Raw genomic sequence first — 20,271 nt, 5'->3', positions numbered from 1 at the left:
ACAAAATCCCCATTTCCCCCCCGCCCACCCCAGGAATTTGACATTCAAATTTTTGAAAAAGTCAACTAACAGCATAGAAAAATGAAGAAAAATGTCCAAACATTTTAATTACAATCATTCTGTATATTTTAAAAAATTTTAAATTAAAATTTCAACCAGCTCTGAATATTGAGATTCAGACCCAAATCAGACACAGAAGTTTTCTAGTCGGGCCTGTCACTTAGATCATCTGGATACAGATGCACAGTGCAGGAGAATTAAGAGAGAGGCTTGAGTGGCAAGGTTAATTTTTTAGAAAAGATTTACTGTGTTTTAGAAATGTTCACAGACTTATCCTTTGTATCCCTCCACCTGTAAAACCAGGCTTTCCTGAACCATGAGTACAATGGTTCAGGGCTCAGAGGAAGCAATAAATTAAAAGGAATGCCTTTGAAATGGCTCTGAAAATAACATTGTTTTCTCAACATAAAGATATCATAAAATTAGTCTTTGGTATTTTGGGTCTGTCCAAGAGCAGCTGAAAGTGTCATTGGGTCAGATGAGAAGATGGGAATCTTTTCTTTCCAGTGGGTCACTCCCATTTCTAGCTCTGCAGAGCCATAAAACAGCAAATCTTAAACCTGTCACTTTAATGAGGACTGAATAAACACTTAAAGCATATGGCAATTTCCCCTGTCACATGTAGAATATCTGATAAGGTGGGCCACTGGTCTGATACAGAATGACCATTTCTATATCCCAAAGACTCACTAAAACATCATTTTGGAGGGGAAATGCTACAATTGGGCAAAAGAAGGAAATATGTTGTAGCGGGTTAATTAGGGTGATCCCTCCCTTTCCCCGCTCCCCTCCCCCCCTTCCACCCCCCCCCTTCCGACCCCACATACACAAGCACTCCCAGGAAAATGTTATTTGAAGCTGCTGAGTGATTGTGGAAAGTAAGAAAAAGCCAAAGGGGTGATGGATTAGTGGACAGAGTATAAAGTGGCAGTGCGATTTATCACACAGTCCAGCAATTTATCACGTAGTTACAATCACTACTATATACGTGGGATAGAAAGATTTGTCTAGCGCTATTCCTCTCCAAACTTGACTTTCCCCTGGAGAGATGAATTACAATTAGGGACAGAATTGCAGTTAGGGAAAAGAATACCGACTCTGAGAATATAGGAACTGGCAAAACCTTAAATCAGCTCTTGAACCAAATCAAAATCTTTGTTGTACTTCATTGGAAGTACGTAATTAATGATCTCCTCTCCTTACCTTTCAGTGATCAGTGAACTGAAACCACTGATACAGCTTCCAAGACTTCTCCAGTACACTTTTTGCATGGGAGCCCTAAATTCCATGCTTTTGCGGGCTTCCTTAGCATGTTGTATACTCGGGTTTCCCTGGGGAAACCCTAGAGCAGGCCACATACAAAAGAGCAGATCAGGTATTGGGGGAATAATCAAAGAAACTTTCTCATTAGGACAGAAAAGTTACACTGCCTCCCTCACAAAAGTTTCGTGCACCAGAATAGGAGGCATTTTTACATCTCTGGCTCTCCACCGGTGGTTGTTCTGTACAAAGGAAAGGAGAAACCTCCAGCAAGTAAGCAAGCCATACAATTTTCCCTAATGATAAGGTAATGAATGGCCTTATTGTTGTATTTACCTACAATGGGTGAGTTGTAGAATTCAGTGGAATGAGGATTTCCTGACTTTCTTATCTTTAAATTCCACACCTTAACTTAGATGATCTCCCTTCCAGCCCTACATTTCTATTCTTCTATTAACAAAGTATTTGCTATGAGAATTTCCTTAGTTATAGAAATAGGTTTTGTTTCAACATAACACTTTGGTTGTGTTTCTAATATTTTAATATATGAACAGACTTGCTGTTGAAAGAGAGAGATACCAATTCGCCTCATGTCCTATTTGCGCCATCTTAATCTGCAGGCCCATAAAGGGTCCAAGACTTCCTAAAGAGAGTCACAGATGGACTGCAGACTTAGGCAAGGCTCAGAAACAGCCAGTACATGCCCATATGCTGCGCCAGTCCCTCTCTGACATTTTGTTCTCCAGAATCTCAGCTTTTGTTTAAAAAAAAAAAAATCTCGTTATTACGGTTGCAAAGAAAACCTTCAGTAAAGACCCATTTGTCTTTAGCACTCAGTACAAATATATGTGCATTGACTGAACATGACTATGAAGTTCGCATAAAGGTCTCATCGCTGGCAAAGCATTTCTTCTGTCACAGTCCAACTCGAACATTAATTATGCAGCAATCAGGATGTTCACAAAGAGGTCCCCAGTTTCTGCAGGAAATATGTCCCCTAAATCTGTTCTTATGATATGACTGTTTTCCCCAATCACCCTTCATTTTTGCTGAGCCTCTTGTAGGATTATGCTCAAGATCAAACTGTTTAGAAAATCAAAGTTCATACAAATGTCTCAATTTTTTGCCATATGGTGGAAACTTCAAAGGGCTCCTCTCAGTTAACTGGCATAATTTTTATTAACATAGCTGATGAAGGCAAATGCAGAGGAGAAAGCTCTGAAAACTTCTTTAAGAACATAGCCTTGTTGCTTAGGACACTGTAGATGTTACAGCCATGTCTACTAATACATTTTTAGAAATTGTGGCTTGCAGACTCAACCAGCAGTCCATCTATCCTGTTGTCCTGATACTTATCCCAATTCTTAGATATCCAGTTATTCTTTGGGTCCCTATCATCATAGCATGAGCAACACAGACCTTCAGCTGTCTCTCAAACTAGGTAATGTAGAGGATTCCAGCTATGGAGATCCATCCACTGCAGATGGAAGCAAACTGAAGGATGGGGTTTTATTTGTGTTTGTTTTTTCATATAGCAAGATTAAAAAATATATATATTTTGGAAAAAGGCTATTTTTAAGCTAGATGTTTATTATACACAGTAAGTCACAGAACCCTAAAAGCCTCTTCCAGCAGCTGTATACAAACAGACCACAGAGGTGCTCCAGCCATACCTCCTTTCCCCCAGTGACTCCATGGGCACTATGGCAGCTCCGTTCCCCCTAGAAATTCTTCTCATGAAGGGGGTAAAGTCACCTGGTGCCACTGAAGTAAGGGCCTTCGGGACTAGATTTCAGAGGTTCTGAGATATCACAACTCCTGTTGACTTCAGTTGGCACTGCAGAAGCTCTGAAAATCAGGCCCTAGGAATTCTCACATTGGGCATCGGACAACAGAGGCACCTAAAAATTTGAAAGTTTGGCCATGAGCAATTTTTCCCATCCTAGTAATTCTCCTAAATTCTTGAACTCTCAGCCAGATCCTCAACTGGTGTAAATCCGCATCATTCCATTGACTCCACCAAAGTCAATGGAGCTAGGCTAGTAGCTGAGGGGCTGTCTCTCTGATTTGAATTTCTTACAAACATCATCTAGTGAAAGAGATTTAGAAGTCCTGTATCCAGATCAAGGGAAAAAGTCACTAATCTTAATTTACATTTTATGGGCCAGATCCTCAGCCAGTGTAAATTGGCATAGCTCCACTTCAGGCCAGTGGGCTACATTTTTGCATTCCTGTAAGCTGAATCACTTTTACAGCCTAGATAGATAAGGTTTAGCACCCGATTCCCATTCACTTGCACCAATGTAAATCAGGAGTAACAACATTGAAGAGAATGAAGCTACAGTGATGTAAAAGACTTTTTTAAATGAGCAAAAGTTCAGTCCATTAGCCTTTTATTCCTCAAAGAACTCTGGAAATCAATTAACTCAAGTTGACTGGTATATGTGGTCCCATTCTCTCAAACAACATAAAGTTGGAAAGCTTTCAAGCAAAATTCACACGTTTGCTTCCTCTGATAAGGGCAAAAGTTCTTTGAAATGTTACACTTTGTTAAAATGTAGTAGATAAACATAATCCCTTCTAAGGGGAACTTTACTGACACCAGGAAAACAAAGATCCGATGTTGTTTATTTTTGCAGTGCATCTTGATAGACATTAGGAAAGTGATTCTAGCAATCCAGTTGTCCAGTTGGATTTTCAAGGACACACTTATTGGCTGTGACTTCTGAGGTGCCTTTTGCTATCTCTGAGGTTGCAAATAGACACTTGGCCATTCCACCTGAATCTCCCAACTCTGAGCTTCTAAGATAAAAATATATTATTTTTAATTTCTATGGCCTCATCTGCATTCGTTCATATGAATTGGATTTTTATTTTTAATCATCAAGTATGAAGCAATTATATATGATCAAGGAGAATGCTCTTTCTCACTCAAGGCAATGCTGCCACTCTGTGGTTCCTAATAAAAATGGCCAGAACTGGTATTGAGCTTTGATGTGTAGAATATAGCTCTATTTGAAACATGGATTAAAAAACTTGATTCCCATTTACGTTCGTGCTCCATCCCTCTGGCAGTGTAAAAGGGCCTTAAATAGGTGTCAGTGTAATTTATGTCTACTTGAAGACCCCTTTATGCTATTTTTAGTTTAAATTAGAATCAGGCCTTTTGTGTTAGTAGATATGCAATTTTGGTGGCACGATAGTGAAATGAAATTTATGTGCAGCATAGAGGCTCTCGAGAGAGTACTATATTTGGTACATTCATCAGCTCCACAGAAGGGTTCCATCAGAATATTCACTCAAGATGTATGTATCCAATTTCCACAGAGCTCTATGGAAAAATAAACTTTTTATTTGTTCAAAGAAGAACTGGAAATAAGATGCAAGTTGTTACTGCTGAGGGTAATTAACCATTGGGATGGCTTAACTTGCTGTCACTTGGGATCTTTAAATTAAGGCTGGATGTCTTTCTAAAACAGATCAGCCACAAGTTTTGCAGCTTAATGCCGGAATCACTGGGTCATTCTATGGTCTGTGTTCTGCAGGAGGTCAGACTAGATGAACATAATGGTCTCTTCTGGTCCTTAAAAATCTAGAAAGCTGTGAAAAATTATTTGACATTGCCCAGGAACATATCTATTCCCAAAATTGCCAGAGACAGGGTAGGGAATTTCCCTGAAGCAATGGAAAAACATATTATTGTTTTTGTTCACAATACATAACTTTGCCATCAATGCAGCTTGAGCTGTGGTATACAGCTATATAATCTGTACCCTCTGTGACCCGTGCACCTAGCCTTCACAACAGCTACCAAAAAAGTATGTATTTTTCTTTCCTCATTGCTGGTTAAAGATGATATGTACTAACTTTGGAGATTCCCTCCAGGCAATATGAAAAAGGAAAAGCTCCCTGCACAGTGCTCAGAGAGTAGCTTGATAACGCCAGACAGCCATTGCTGGTCTGTGCTCTTCGCCCAAGGTTACAATACCGTATAAAATAAAATGCACAATATCTAGCTTGGATGTAGCCAGAGAAATGCCAAAAAATTGGAGACAAAAAATGCAAGTTTGAGTACATTTTGACAGTTTCTTCTTCTCCTTCTGATCACCTTCCTCCCTGTCTCATATCCTCAGGCATGCAAGTAGCAGGAACATGTCGGAGAGAGGGTTTCCCCGCTTATAGCCTTCCTACCCTCCCACGCAAGCTTTAAAACCCTCCAAAGTAGCTTTAAATACAAATGGGGGGGGGGGGAAGAGAGGCACTACCTAAATAATTAATAATGTAATTGATGCTTGGCAGGAGAGGCATCAAATCATTACTCACACTCCTGCTGATGCTAACTTATCAGGAAGTACCAATGAAGTACAGTCATGTTTGCTTGTGTCTTATCTTGAACTTGTGGAGCTGTGGCAAATGACACCAGTTGAGGATCTGCCCCCTAGAGTCCAGATGTATTTTTTTAAGAAAGTATAAGAGAATTTCCAGTAGTGTCTTTGGGTTTTGCTCTACAGCTCTGTGGACATAGGTTGGAACATCAGGTTTTTTTTCTGAATCTCAGCTACACAGTTGATTGTAATCACCCTTAGTTCAGTAAATCTCATCCAATAATTCTGATCCTAGGACAAGAGTATGCAAATGGTGGACCATGGAAGTCTTAAAATACAGCCTGCAGTCAAATCAGATTCTGTCACATATACTCAAACTAGTATCTTACTCCTCATATAATCCCATTGAAATCAGTGGGACTGCTTGTCGAGTAAATTACTCCTCAGTTAGATTAAATGTGGCCCTCCACGTGGTTGGGAATTATTATCAGTTTTCAAGGTGAGGATAAACTCTGATAGGTTTTGCAGAAGCAAGAGTGTCCTGTCCAATGAAAGAGATCTGAGAGGATAGTACTGTATTTTTATTTCTGTTTCATCAGTGCCATCTGGTGAACAAAATAGGAAGTCTTTGTATTTGAAGAGAAGCTGTGGATGATAAAATTTGAAACCTTTTTTTTTTTTTTGAGGCACCACGCCGCTGCTGAAACTGGCAGATTTGTATTTTCAGTTGCTCTCCAGCATGTAAAGCTGTATGTTTAAGACACTCACATGTGCACAAAAGTTCTAATTTTGCAAAGAGAGCCTATCAATTTCATTCACTGTTTTCCATAATTTTCAACAGCTTTTGGGACGATATTTAATGGATGAGAGAAGTAAATATCCATTATTATCAAAAACCTAATGGAAGTATAAATCTAGCCATAAACTTCTAAGCCTCTTATTAAATGAAATCACAGGGTTATAATTAAAGTAATTGGATATGGATACTTATTTTTCTTATCTGTGTCGTACCAAGTATTTTCCTGGAGAAAGGTCCTGAGTGTTTGACTGTTTCTATTAAACTAAATGCATAGCAGGCTGCTACAATAGTTTGTGTCTATACTGCATTACCCATTACCTAATTCCTAAAACACACCACTTTATCCAATAGTACATAAAAATTACTGTAATCAAGATCTGTACCAGTAACTTAGAAGAGGTGCTTGGATTTTATTCATTATATTTTCTTACGGTAGCTACCAAGTTACTTGATAAATTATGCTTGAGATTTTTAATCATGAAAACCCAAAATGATTATCTGGTACACCTAGTTTTTCATTAAAAAGAAAGATAGTCTTGTCTACTTCCCTAATAGATGTATTACACTGTTATGCCAAGTCTGATAAGCTCTGAAGATAATATTAAACCGTTTTAAAATAGCCAACCATATTTAATTTTCATTCACACATATTGACAATGGCAAAAAATTGGGGAATCAGTAAACCTATGCTAGCTCACAAATCCCATCAAATGGAAATGCTGACACTGCAAATCCGAATAATGTAGACATCAGTGTTCAGTTGGGGAATGATTACAGCATAAATAAGAGAAGGTACCAAAGGTGCTTGCATTCCAAACTCGGAGCAAGTGTAAGCCAATGGAACCAAGCCACTACCACTTTTGTTAAACTCCAAAGTAAGACTCAGCAGGGATCTCTGGTACAGGAGCAGCAGGTTTCTGAGTGTTTCAAATCCTCTCAAAAGTCATGGGATTTAAGATTTCGCCATAGAATTGAATTGTTTGAGTGCTGGCGAAGGAACCAAATGGGAGGTGCCTGCTCCAAAAGGAAAACGGGTGACATCACAAATATTGCATAATTAAGTGCTGCTTATTAGGCTGGCATTTAGGAACCCCAGTAAGAGGACAGGGGCTGACTGTGCTAGATGTGCTACAGACCAATAACAAAAAGACAGCTCCTGCCCAACATCACTCACTCAAATTTGGCCCAGTTAGCCCTCTGCCATGATGAACAGCACCCCACGAAGCAGCAGGACGAGCAGCCAGTCCAGCAGAACCACAGCATAGCTAGCCTGGTGTGGTGAGCGAGCTGTGCGGCAATTTGTTGTTGTTCATGAGACAGTAGGGGCCCATAAATGTATGGGGCCTAGGACCCACTGACGGATTAATTGAGCCTTGAGTAGGATGCCAGAGAAAACTGGATTGGGGCCTGGAGGGGATTTCAGCTTTGTGTAGGAGCCTGCATAACTCTACATACCCCTCAAAATGGTTTAATGGGGAATTAAGTAGTGCATAGGCCCTGTGCTGACTCTCTGCATTTGACCCAGAGAACAAATCTGAGGGGGTGTGGGGGTGTTCTAAGGATAGGTATCATGTGATGGTGCAAATACTTATTCAGCCTCTGAGAATGCCCCGTGTGAACTAGAGCCCGGATCCTCAAAGATATTTAGGTTCCTAAATACATTTGAGGGTCTGGGGCTAGATGTTTCTGGAAGCGTAAAATGTCTGAGTCTGAGCTGGATGGTTATCCGGTGAATAGAATCACTGAGTAGCCTCCCTCTTGACAAAACCTGACTCCATGGTACTTACTAAACATTGTGTGTGTATTTGTGTGCGTGTGTGAGAGACAGCTCTGCTTTGTCTCTATATTTCTTCCTGTGAGGCAGTTTCTTAAATAAACGTGCAGACAGGTGGCCAGTGTAACCTTTTCAGTAGGTTTACAGAGATAAATGGTCTAATAATTTCTATAATGGAGGTGTTGACACTTCAGGTCTTTTCTTCCTGCTGTTAAGATGAATACCTTGAGAAACTGCTTCTGCTGTAGAAGGATTTTGTTTTCCCTTTTGGAACTTGTTAGTCTGAAACTTTTGTGTGTCTGTATTCACCCTGGCTGCTATTTTCCCGAATGCTGGGGATGGTCATAGAACAGTTGCCAAAGCATCGTGCAAAGAAAGCACATAAGTATTTTACAGTTGGACCCAGGTGTGACCTTGTCTTTATTACTGAGAGGCAACCCTTCCCAGCACACCTGTTCCTCAGATCAAGATGGAGCATTGCATGCTGAGACCTCTCACCCTTCTGGCTGTAGTTCCCTATTAAAAGAGAAGAAAAATACATTCTGCTCCTTTTAATGCAAATTCAAGGCTCTGGAACATTTCTGATGTAACCCTTGGTTCAGTAAAGGTCAGGCACTCCTGCCGTGTTAACAGTGTACACCATGGGGCAAGTACCTTTAATCATAAGGCTAACCCCAAAATCCTTGGAAAAGTCAGCTATTTTGATGCAAGGGCCTTTAGTTAACCCTGAAAATATCACTTTGTTCTTCAGCCCTTTTCAAGAAGCAGTAATAGGAATGGTGTTAGGCACTGGAAATCATTTGTTGATGCTTTAGTGACATGCCCCCAGATGTCCCCAAACATAGGTGGTGCAATGTGTACTGACATCACATTACAGCCGTTTATTATTGGGTGATCCCTGTTATGTTCCTGTGCCTGGGTGACTGGTCTCCCCCAATTCACTTTTTAAGTGCCTCAAAATGCCCAACAGGGCTGGGATTTTCAAAGCTGGTGAGGAGATTTGGATACACAATTCTTTTTAAAATTAATAGGAACTGGGTATTGAATCTCTCTAAGAATTTCAGCCAACAATTTTAGTGAATATGGGTTTCTGTGGTTTCGTGCTGTAAGTGACTAAATAGATGCAGTGGATTTGTAGCCTGAAAAAAGACCAGCATGTCCTACATTTTCAGGAAATGCAGTGCTGTGGGATATAAAACTGTAGACCGAAGATCAAAAGCTAACTGTCACTGCAGCATTATTGCCTCTGGATTAACTTTACAATGGTCACATATTATGATGTTTGGGTATTACTTTCTCTGTGTAACAGCAATCTGGTTTGCTCACTTTTTATTCTTGTCACAGTGTAAAAAAGAAGATTTTTTCAGGGAATTCCATGTTCCCATAAGGTGGCCATTCCTTTATAATGAATGATACATCTGTTACATTAAACTCTTTCTGGCCTAGAGTGATATTAATAGGGACACTTGCAGCAGTGGGCTATTGCCCAAGTCTCAGTAGTAGCCCATCCGAGAAATAGCTGGGTAGAAGCCCACAGTACACAGATGTTAGTGTCCATGCCAAGCTGTAAAAAGTCCCTGGTCAAGGGAGCGTTGTACCATGTGCGTGATGTACAGCCTAAGCCTCCGTACTCTTTCCAATAAAAAAGGAAAGGTATCTAGAGACATAAAATCATTCTAGCTTGTATTATATACGTGCACCTGGTAACATTAATCAGCATCTCCCTTGCCAAGTTTAAGAGCACTAAACATTTATTGCCACACTCAGTTTTAATTTGTGGGTAGGGAAAAAACTACATCCAGATCTCTGCCAGAAAGAGAGATCTCTAAGACCTTTTGTATGAGCCCTCTCCCATTGTTTTGTATAACCTTGAGATGATTCCCTTTGTGGAGTTCTCCCAGGAAAGTGGATTTAAATAACCAACAGGCTTTTAACAGAGTGAGGTTTTCATGAAGAGAAGCTGGTATGGTGCCTATATTGGAGAGCCTGAATAAAGGCATAATCCTTCCCAGCTTGTATCCTTGTTCGTTCTGCCAACATTAACTCTTCTCTGACAGAAGAGTAATACTTTATCATATCCTACCTCCTCAAAACTTTCTATTACCTGTCATGGGCACTGCTGTCGGAGACCTAAGAAGCTCAGTCAATTTAGTTTATGCAAGAGAAGGGTTAAGAGGTGACTTGATCACAATCTACAAGTACCTACATGAAGAAGAGATGTTTGATAGTAATGGTTCTTTGATCTAGCAGTAAAAATCAGAATGAGGTCCAATGGTAAAAAGCTGAAGCTAGATAAATTCCAATAAGAAATAAGATTCAATTTTTTTCACCAGCGAAGGTAATTAACCATTGGAACAACTGTCCAAGAGGTGTGGTGGATTCTCCATCACTTGAAGTCTTTCAATCAATACTGGGGGGGCAGGTCTACTCTTAAAAAGCTTAGTGAAGATGCTACTACACTGACAGGAGAGCTTCTCCCATCAGCATAGTTAATCCCCCTCCGTGAGAAGTGGTGGTAGCTATGTCAACAGGAGAAGTTCTCCCGTCAACCGGGCGCTAGCTACAATGGGGCTTAGGTCAGTACAACTGCATCGCTCAGACCCCTGAGCCACATAGTTATACTGATGTAGGTTTGTAGTGTAGACCTGTCCTGGATGCCTTTCTAAAAGGGATACTCTAACCCAATCAGAATTATGGCTTACGGTAAAGATTACTGGGTGAGCTTTTATAGCCTGTGTTATACTGCAGGTCAGACTCAGTGATCACAGTGGTCCCTTCTGGCCTTAAAAATCTGGGATTTCATTAGACTAACACTATCTGCATCTAGCCTGTCTTTGATAAAGCACACCTCAGGCTTGCTTTGAAGAGCTGATGAGAAGACTGTTTGACCATCTATTTAGAACGGTGCTTAGCAATGAGGGGCTGGCACACTTTGCTTCTTGTTTACCATTCCTTTAGGCAAACAATAGTGTCAGGGTCAGACATGCTCAATGGTCATTCCGTAACTTGTCTGGAGTAATTTTGCGTAACTTATTTCGAGTCAGCACGTGGTCTATTGCAATGTAGCAACCAGATTCTGCCAGGTACCCATTATATCTCATAACTTTCCCCCAGGATGTTCTTTTATGGTTAGAATTAGTAGACAGAAGATAATACTTTCTCCTCTAGCATAACCAACTCAATCTAACTTAATTTAGAGAGACTTAAGTTTCTCATGTGAATGTTGACAGCCAATGGATCTGGGAAGGCAGAAGAGTATAGCATTTGGTAAAGATTAAAGAACGCTTGTCAGACAAGGTCTAGGAGAAAGTGCTGTCAGGCATCCCTGTCTGTACAGCTGCCATGCTCCTCCTTTGCCTTTGAAGACATTCTCCTATTGTTGCAACAGACATGGAAAATTATGTGGGGGGGAGGAATACATTTTAAATCCATTTTTAATAACCCAGCTTCAGTCCTCAGCCGCAGATACAGTGAATAGGTTATAACATCCGTGCAGGAAGAGCTTAGAAAACAGAAGTGAAGTCTGAAGGAGTCATATGTAAGGCTCTGTCATGTGAAGAAATGGCATTACTTACCTGCAGTAGAGGCAAGGAGACAGCGGAACAAGAAGGGAGGTGTGAAACTTGTCTCTGTGTTGATGTGAGCTGGGGGTCAAGGCTTTTAAAAGCTTAGCCTAATCGTATTCTTTCCAGCATGACTTTGAACAAATACATTCAGCTTGTCAGCTCTGTCAGGTTTCCAGCATTGAGCCAGAGACACCTGCGTGTGACTGACTCACCCACTAATTCCGTAGACACAGCCTCCCTTTGGATAAACCTTTCACCTGACACATCTTTATCTGGTTTTGCTGTGTCACGACACTGCTACCCTTGAGACTCATGCAGACAGTAGCTCCTGCTTTAACCTGACAGCCCTAGCATAACCAGCAGTGAAGAACACCTAAAGTAACACTTCCTATTCTCAGAGCTGTGCTGAGAAAATGTTGATTTACACCCAAGGACAGGAACAAAGCACTGGAAAGGTGCGTGCCCCATAAAAATCACACGCTATTAGAATGTTGTCAAACATCATGTCAGGCTACAAAATATCATGAGATTGGCTTACAAAAGCATGAGTTTTTAAAACAAATGAGTTGAACCCTGTATATATTGTTTTGACTTCTGCTTTCTGAGCCTTGAGGATGCACTTGGATCACATTTTCAAGCTTTTTTTTTTTCTGCTAGAAGCTTTTTTTTTTTAATGAGAGATGAGTTGGGGATTGGCCCTGCTTTGAGGAGGGGGTTGGACTAGATGACCTCCTGAGGTCCCTTCCAACCCTGATATTCTATGATTCTATGAAACTCTCGTGTATTCACATGACTAGGGCCCTGCACGGATAAAAATTTTGTATCCGCAATTCCCCCAAAATGGGTCTGTGGATATAAAGTGGATACCTGCAGATTTGCAGGGCCGTGAATCCAGGAGCTGGGGCTTTACAAAAGACACCCCATACTGCCAGGATCGCAGTAAATTCAGGAGAGTTGGCGAGGCTGCCTGAGGAAGGCCGAATCAGGATTTGCTAAATGGGGGATATCAGTTTAATATCAAATACAGCCTGGGACCTGGTAGGATACCCTGCCTTTCCATTCCCTGATATTGGCTGGACAAGCTGAAAGCGAAGAGTAAAAGAGCCAGAAACCTCTGCTGGGGGGCGGGGGCGAATACAATGCATAATGACAGGTTTCAGAGTAGCAGCCATGTTAGTCTGTATTCGCAAAAAGAAAAGGAGTACTTGTGGCACCTTAGAGACTAACCAATTTATTTGAGCATAAGCTTTCGTGAGCTACCGCTCACTTCATTGGATGCATAAAGTGGAAAATACAGTGAGGAGATTTATATACACACAGACGATGAAAAAATGGGTGTTTATCATACACATTGTAAGGAGAGTGATCACTTAAGATGAGCCATTACCAGCAGGAGAGTGGGGTGGGGAGAGAGAGAAACTTTTGAAGTGATAATCAAGGTGGGCCATTTCCAGCACATTTCCAGAAGTTAACAAGAACCTCTGAGGAACAGTGGGGGGGGGGGGAGGGGAGGAATAAACAAGGGGAAATAGTTTTACTTTGTATAAGGAGTCAACTGCTCCCAGTCTCTATTCAAGCCTAAGTTAATTGTATCTGATTTGCAAATTAATTCCAATTCAGCAGTCTCTCTCGTTGGAGTCTGTTTTTGAGGGTGTTTTTTTGGGGAGACTTGTGACTTTTAGGTCTGAAATAGAGTGACCAGGGAGGTTGAAGTGTTCTCCAACTGGTTTTTGAATGTTATAATTAATGAGCCTCTGATAGCCACACCATCAGTCACACTATCAGAGGCTCATTCACCTGCAATGTGATATATGCCATCATGTGCCAGCAATGCCCCTCCGCCATGTACATTGGGCAAACTGGACAGTCTCTACGTAAAAGAATAAATGGACACAAATCAGACATCAAGAATTATAACATTCATAAACCAGTCGGAGAACACTTCAATCTGTCTGGCCACTCGATTTCTGATCTAAAAGTGACTATTCTTCAACAAAAAAACTTTGAAAACAGACTCCAAGGAGAGACTGCTGAATTGGAATTAATTTGCAAATTGGATACAGTTAACTTAGGCTTGAATAGAGACTGGGAGCGGTTGAGTCATTATATAAAGTAAAACTATTTCCCCTTGTTTATTCCTCGCCACCCCCCCCCACACACACACACACACCATTCCTCAGACGTTCTTGTTAACTCCTGGAAATGGTCTACCTTGATTATCACTTCAAAAGGTTTTCTCTCCCCTCACACCACTCTCCTGCTGGTAATAGCTCATCTTAAGTGATCACTCTCCTTACAATAAGAAAAGGAGTACTTGTGGCACCTTAGAGACTAACCAATTTATTAGAGCATAAGCTTTCCTGAGCTACAGCTCACTTCCTCAGATGCATATCGAGGAAGTGAGCTGTAGCTCACGAAAGCTTATGCTCTAATAAATTGGTTAGTCTCTAAGGTGCCACAAGTACTCCTTTTCTTTTTGCGAATACAGACTAACACGGCTGTTACTCTGAAACCTCTCCTTACAATGTGTATGATAAACACCCACTTTTTCATGGTCTGTGTGTATATAAATATCCTCACTGTATTTTCCACTTTATGCATCCCATGAAGTGAGCTGTAGCTCACTGAAAGCTTATGCTCAAGTCTTTAAGGTTAGTCTCTAAGGTGCCACACGTCCTCCTTTTCACAATGCATAATGCCTCTGCTGGGGCTGGCCTTCTCAGGCGGCTTGGGGGCTGACCCCGTGTCTCCATTACTGGTCCTTATTCATGCGCATTTCTGCAGTCTCTGCTGTGCGGGGTCCTAGGGCATGGGACTAGAGAAGGGGAGGAGGAAGGAGAACACCGTGGGAGGGGGCTGGAGCTGGAGCTGGAGGGAAGGGACCCGGGTGGAGACCAGCCCCCTGCCCCTCCTCCGAGCCGTGCTCGCCCCAGCGCGCAGGGGGAGGCGGAGCACGGGCTGCGATTCAAGCGTCCATGGCGGGGCAGGGCTCCGAGCCTGGCGAGCTCAGCGACTCCGAGCTGCTGCGGCTGCTGGAGGAGGCGGGGGACGACGCGCTGCAGCCGGGGTAGGCGCTGCCCGACTCTCCCCAGCTTCGGGGTTCGCCTGTAAACCGCCCCCCCTCACCTCCAAAGCCTAGGGGGGCGGCAGCTCCCGGAGCTCGCCCCCACCCCCATGCTGCATCCCAACTCCAGCTTGCTATGGCTCTTCCCCGGTAACCCCCGGAGGGCTTCTTTGGCTGCTCCTAGAAGAGCTGCACATCCCCCCCAGGCCTCTGGGAAGCAGCCCCCAAATTGGGCTGCATCCTGGGTGCTTGCCAAAGCAGGGTAGGGTCCTGTACCCCCTTCGCTCCCGAAGGCAGGGGGCAGCGAACTGGCCCCCTGCCTTAAACAGGGCTGGGGGGGAGCCAAGGCTTGTAGCCTCCCCAAGGAGTCCTGAAGATCAAATCTCCATCCGAGCAATTGTTCCCTGCTCCCAGCATCTAGATTCCTAACTCAGGGAGACTTTCCTTTTGCTCCGGGGCTGAGCTGGACATCCGCATGGGAGGGTGTGAGACAGGTCCAAACTTGCCCTAATCTGGCTCATGCTCACTGAAAATAAACGACTGCTCCTTACTGGGGTTTTCACAGAGGACAGTAGGAACTATACTAGTGTGTCCCTAACTTGGCACAGACTTTAAAGAGAGACTGACATCGCTCATCAATTTACTATTTCATCTTTGTGTAGTGGCTTTGCCGGAGAAACTTACTGTGCAAACTGCAAAACAGTTGTATTTTTAAAGTACTCTAGACGGGGGGAAACAATTAATGTATTTCATTATAGACACTCTGGACAGCCAAACTCCTCAAGCGACCTGCCTCTGGAATCCGGGAAGATGAAAAGAAAGAGAGCACAGACTCCCCTGGAAAAATATGACCTGAACTACCTTTGCGTGACTGATCTGTCCACTCAGAGTTGGTGCGAACAGCAAATGGTTTATGGGAGGGAGCTCCCTCAGCAGCAGGCACCAGAGACAGTCGTGTTATTAAACACAGGGAAGAGCATACATCTAGCAAGAGGTAAAACTACCAGGATGTTGCAGTAAAAACTTCCATTTTGTTTTCTTTCTCCCCAGCCTCTTCTGTGTAGTTTATTATACAGTGCGTTGTTTCATTATGTTTTCTGCAAATATTTTGGAAAGCTTTAATATGTTTGTGAACAAATTAATTTACTTGTAATGTGCTGGGTCAAATTCTGCCCACAGCTACACCTGTACAAATCTATTGATGTCAGCAAGGATGCAAAGGTATAACAGTAAGCTGAGTTTCACCTTCTAGCTTCATAAGAGTCACCCAAAAGCATATACTTGCATTAAAGAGCAGTATAACAGACACTGCATTAACTATCCTACTATGCCCACTTCTGGACTATAATTTACGGGTGTCCCTGGAAAAAAGAAAGTGTTCCTTGTAATCCTCAGTGGATTGATATATTGCACCAGGGTTGAGGAAAGAGGCCTAATTTTGTATCGTTTTCTAAAATTGGTGATTATTTTCACAGAGAGGGCACTGGACTGGGGGTCAGGAGACGGGGGTTCTTCTATTCCTGGCTCTCCAACTGATCTGTTGAGTACCCTTGGGTACTCATCTCTGTACCTGATTCCCTTCCCACCTGTTGTCTATCTTGTTTATTTACACTGAAGCTCTTTTACCATGCTTCATGGTGCCTTGCACAATGGGACCCAGAGATGATTTGCAGCCTCGAGGCAGGACTGTGATAAAAAATAATTATTGTTTTATCTCTTTTGAAACCAGAACTAGAAGTTCATGATGTAGTGAAAGTACATACGACCAGCAAGGAAGATTCGTGGGCGATAAAAATACTGAATCTTCTTTCTGTGATTCCAGTTCTACAAGCAGGTATGTAGGCAGGCAAAAGGTATTGTCATACTTTTTTTATCTTTGTTTTACTCTGTGTGTGTGTGAGAGAGAGAGAGTTTATATATAAAAATTTGTTGTGATCTTTGTGCTAGCTTGAAAGGATAACATTTAGAGATTGTCAGGACAAAAATATGTATTTTAAATTCCCTTGCCTGAATTTCTAATAACCACCTTAGATTATTAAAACTGAAACTCCTTGGGGAGGCATGCAAGCATTCTCTTAATCAGGTGTCTAAATGCAAATTCTTAAAATGCATCTTAAAAAAAAATGTAGTACAATTCCAAGAAGTCTGCAGTGTTACTTAAATCTTCAATCAAAAGCCAGCGAGCCTCATAAAATGTATGGGTATCCTATTTTGTATTCCAGGTGGTTGCGTGCGGGAGCTTCCAGTCTTTGGAATAATAGAAGATGTCTTCCTGATGGGAATTATTGATGAGCTGTGCTATAGTGCCAAGGGAGAGCTGGAGCTGAGAGAGCTAAAAACCCGAGGCCTACCTTTTATGCCTTCTAGAGCACAGAAAAAGAAAGATTATTTCCAGGTGGGTAAAATATGTTCAAATCCATAGAAGGGCCTATCCAGTGACAAATATTTGCTCAGAAAACAAGCAACTGATGGGTTCCTAAAGAAGTACTGTAATATAATGACTTTTTGTATTTATATTGTCCCTCTTACACCAAAAACACTCTACAGATTATTGTACAATTTATATGTGAATTGCAACCATCTCTGGAATGAAAGAGAACAGTTGTTTGAGAGCCAGCCACCATTTTACACAGCTGTTTAGGACAAGAAGTATTTAGTTGAAACTAGAAGGGGAACTCCATGTAGGTGGAGTGTAACAACCCAAACTGGAATTCAGACCAGGCATCAGCGTTAACAACCCTTCTCTTGGGAAAAGTGTCCTAGGATCTTCAAAGACAGGTTTTCAGGACACTGGTTTAGCATCTCATGCAAAAGATAGAACTCCAGCAATCCATGGCCCCCCCAGATCATTGGTTCAATGCTGACTTGCAGAGACATACATCACCTACTAGACTATTGCCATCAAATCCCACAGCACTTGGATTGGTTGTGCAACATTAAGTTTTTATTTTAACTACAAGTGCACCCTATTCATGTAATTTGAGATCTGCTTTCAGCTGAGTATCATCAAAGCTGCCTAAAGGATTTATTTGGCTGCCTGCTTCCCATTTAGAATTCGGGCAGCTGTGAAAACCCCACCTTTTAAAGTTCAGCTGATTAAGACTCATTCTATCAGACTCGCGCCTCAATTTTGAACACACTTTATTTACACCTAAAAATGTACATGCAAATAACTTCTATTACTAGCTCCTCCACATTTTCCTGGGCGATTCATTTATTTGGAGCTGACATATACCCTTACGGAGAGGGGCATTTCTATGTATAATACACTCTGCTTTCAAGGAAGTATTGCACTGAGTAGCCTGATGATTTAGGGCTGGAGTTTCCAGTGAAGTCTGAGGCTATGCCTACCCTCTGAGAGAGGGGGCGGATTCCCAGCTCGTGCAGACATACTCACGCTTGCTCTCATCTGAGCTTTAATTAGTGGAGCGTGGACAGCAGCAGATTTGGCCTGCCGCTCGGAGTACAAACCCCTCTGAACCTGGAGGGTATGTACTCATGGCGACTAACCTGTGCCATGGCTGCCGGTGTTGCCCTACTGTTTTTAGCATGCTAGTTCAGGTGAGTGAAAATGGAGTATGTCTATGCAAGCTGGGAGTCCCACCCCTAGCTGTAAGTGTAGACATAGCCTAGGGGAGTACAACCCAGCTTGTCGCATTCTATAACGCATTTTGCTATAGTGGGTTGCTTATTATCTTCCCCCATTTCAGGTCTGTCTGTATAAATACATTTTTGATGCCATGGTGCAAGGACAACTGAAACCAGATGTTATCACCAGTCACATCCATCTGAGGCCGGAGCAGCCACTGGGATCGCACATTAGGGAACACGCTCAGAAAGTAGGCTTCACGGTAACCTGCTTTGGCGACCTCCTGGAGCTGATGTATCTAAACATGACGCTCTCCGACATCCCCAGCATTGACTGTTTGAAAATCGAATACAGCCACCAGGAAAGTAACACCCTGCTCGGGACAGAGGTGGTTCAGTTTGAAGAAGAAAAGGTGAGAGAGAGAGCACAGTACTACCTTGCTTACTGGAAAGGACGAAGGGAGGTACAGGGAGTGGAAATTGAGGAAGCATGGAAATGCCAATCATGTAGCTACTCAGAGATCTGTGATTGGAGAAGGAAAAGGGCAGAAGGGCCTGAACAGAGAAGTGGACCAAAGAAGAGTAAATGAAGACAACCCTGTCCTCCCGGAAGGAGGTTCCACCTTACTGATGTGAAAATGTGTGTGCACTCAATTCACAGGGTTAACCAGTCAGAATGGAGCGGACCATAAGAGTGGGCCAAACCTATCACTTTACTAAGCAGAAGTCGTTGCACCAATGGTGAATCTGGCAGTGTTTTCGTAATGTGACATTTTAAGTACTCTTAAGAAAATACTGTTTTAGATAGTATCTGTTGTTACAGAGGTGTAGCCTAAGGACCAGGCAAGCTGTGCAAGTTGCTGCACTTCTCTGAGCCTCCATTTCCCCATCTATAAAATGGGGGTAAATGCCTACCACATATGAGTTCTTTGAGGGTTATGTAATTTTATCTTGGTGAAGTGGTTTGAACATGAGAAGCACAATGGGTTTTTTTTATTTCCTACTGCTATAAACTCTTATGTAGAGAAGGTTCCAAACCATAACCCCACATCCGAACACACACAAACTTGGTGCTTCATCTTTAGTTTCTTTGGAGTAACTCATCCCTTATCCGTCTTCTCTGTCTGCTCTCCCAAAGATCCTATATCAGCCATTCTTTTAATAAGATTGAAGATGAACCCAGCTCTCTCCCAAAACCCATTAGTGCTACACCGGGGCATAGTGACATGAAGGCTGGAATTTTTCAAAGGTTGCCTGAATTTGGCACCTAACTCCCTTAGGTTCCTTTGAAAATCTCAGCTGAAGGCCCAGCCCTGCAAGGTAACTGTACGATGCTAAGTACCCTCACTCCGATTGGTATCAGTGGGAGTTGTGGTCATTCGTTGCCTTGCTGGGTCAGCCTCTTAAAAGTCAATCTGATTCCGTTCCTTGTGTAAGCCTTTAACCTTTTCATGTGTTGTCAAAATTACGTGGTCTAGTAAGTAAGTAATTGAGAATCAGATGACTATTTAACATATTACTGGATTATCTGTATCAAGGAAAGTGTATTGTTTTTAAAATGTTTTAAGTATTTTACTGTGTAATAACGAAAATTCTTAATGGTGGGGGAAGAGGGGTTGTTTGGTATGTGTGGGGGTTTTTTACTATTGAAATCAAATGAATAGAAACTTTCACTGTTTCCACAGAAGGAAATTATCCTGTTAATTGAAATTTGAGGTGGGGGGCACGGGAAATAAACCCATTTCTCCTGTGTTGGACTAAAAACAACCAGTTTTGATTTTGTGTGTGCAAGGGGGAGTTCATTAGGAAGGAAAGATATAACTACTGCAAAACTT

At 42.1% G+C, this 20,271-nt stretch overlaps 1 protein-coding gene across 3 annotated transcripts in view; it reads left to right on the top strand.

Moving 5' to 3' along the window:
• EXO5 (exonuclease 5) overlaps positions 1 to 20,271 on the top strand; it is a 281,415-nt gene extending 261,144 nt beyond the window's left edge. For 2 of the 3 annotated variants that reach the window (XM_073315288.1, XM_073315289.1), the window contains exons 2-5: positions 15,607 to 15,842; positions 16,578 to 16,682; positions 17,071 to 17,243; positions 18,559 to 20,271. In XM_073315288.1, coding sequence (XP_073171389.1) covers positions 15,659 to 15,842; positions 16,578 to 16,682; positions 17,071 to 17,243; positions 18,559 to 19,026 — 930 coding nt within the window. In that variant the 5' untranslated portion in view covers positions 15,607 to 15,658 and the 3' untranslated portion in view covers positions 19,027 to 20,271. Of the gene's footprint in view, positions 1 to 14,737; positions 14,852 to 15,606; positions 15,843 to 16,577; positions 16,683 to 17,070; positions 17,244 to 18,558 lie in introns of those variants that run through there. The other variant, XM_073315287.1, reaches the window with a different exon arrangement.

The sequence above is a fragment of the Lepidochelys kempii genome, chromosome 17, assembly GCF_965140265.1.
Source record: "Lepidochelys kempii isolate rLepKem1 chromosome 17, rLepKem1.hap2, whole genome shotgun sequence".
NCBI classification, from domain to species: domain Eukaryota; kingdom Metazoa; phylum Chordata; order Testudines; family Cheloniidae; genus Lepidochelys; species Lepidochelys kempii.
The sequence above is the reverse complement of the archived record's forward strand: the minus strand, read 5'-3'. Positions and strand labels throughout refer to the sequence as shown.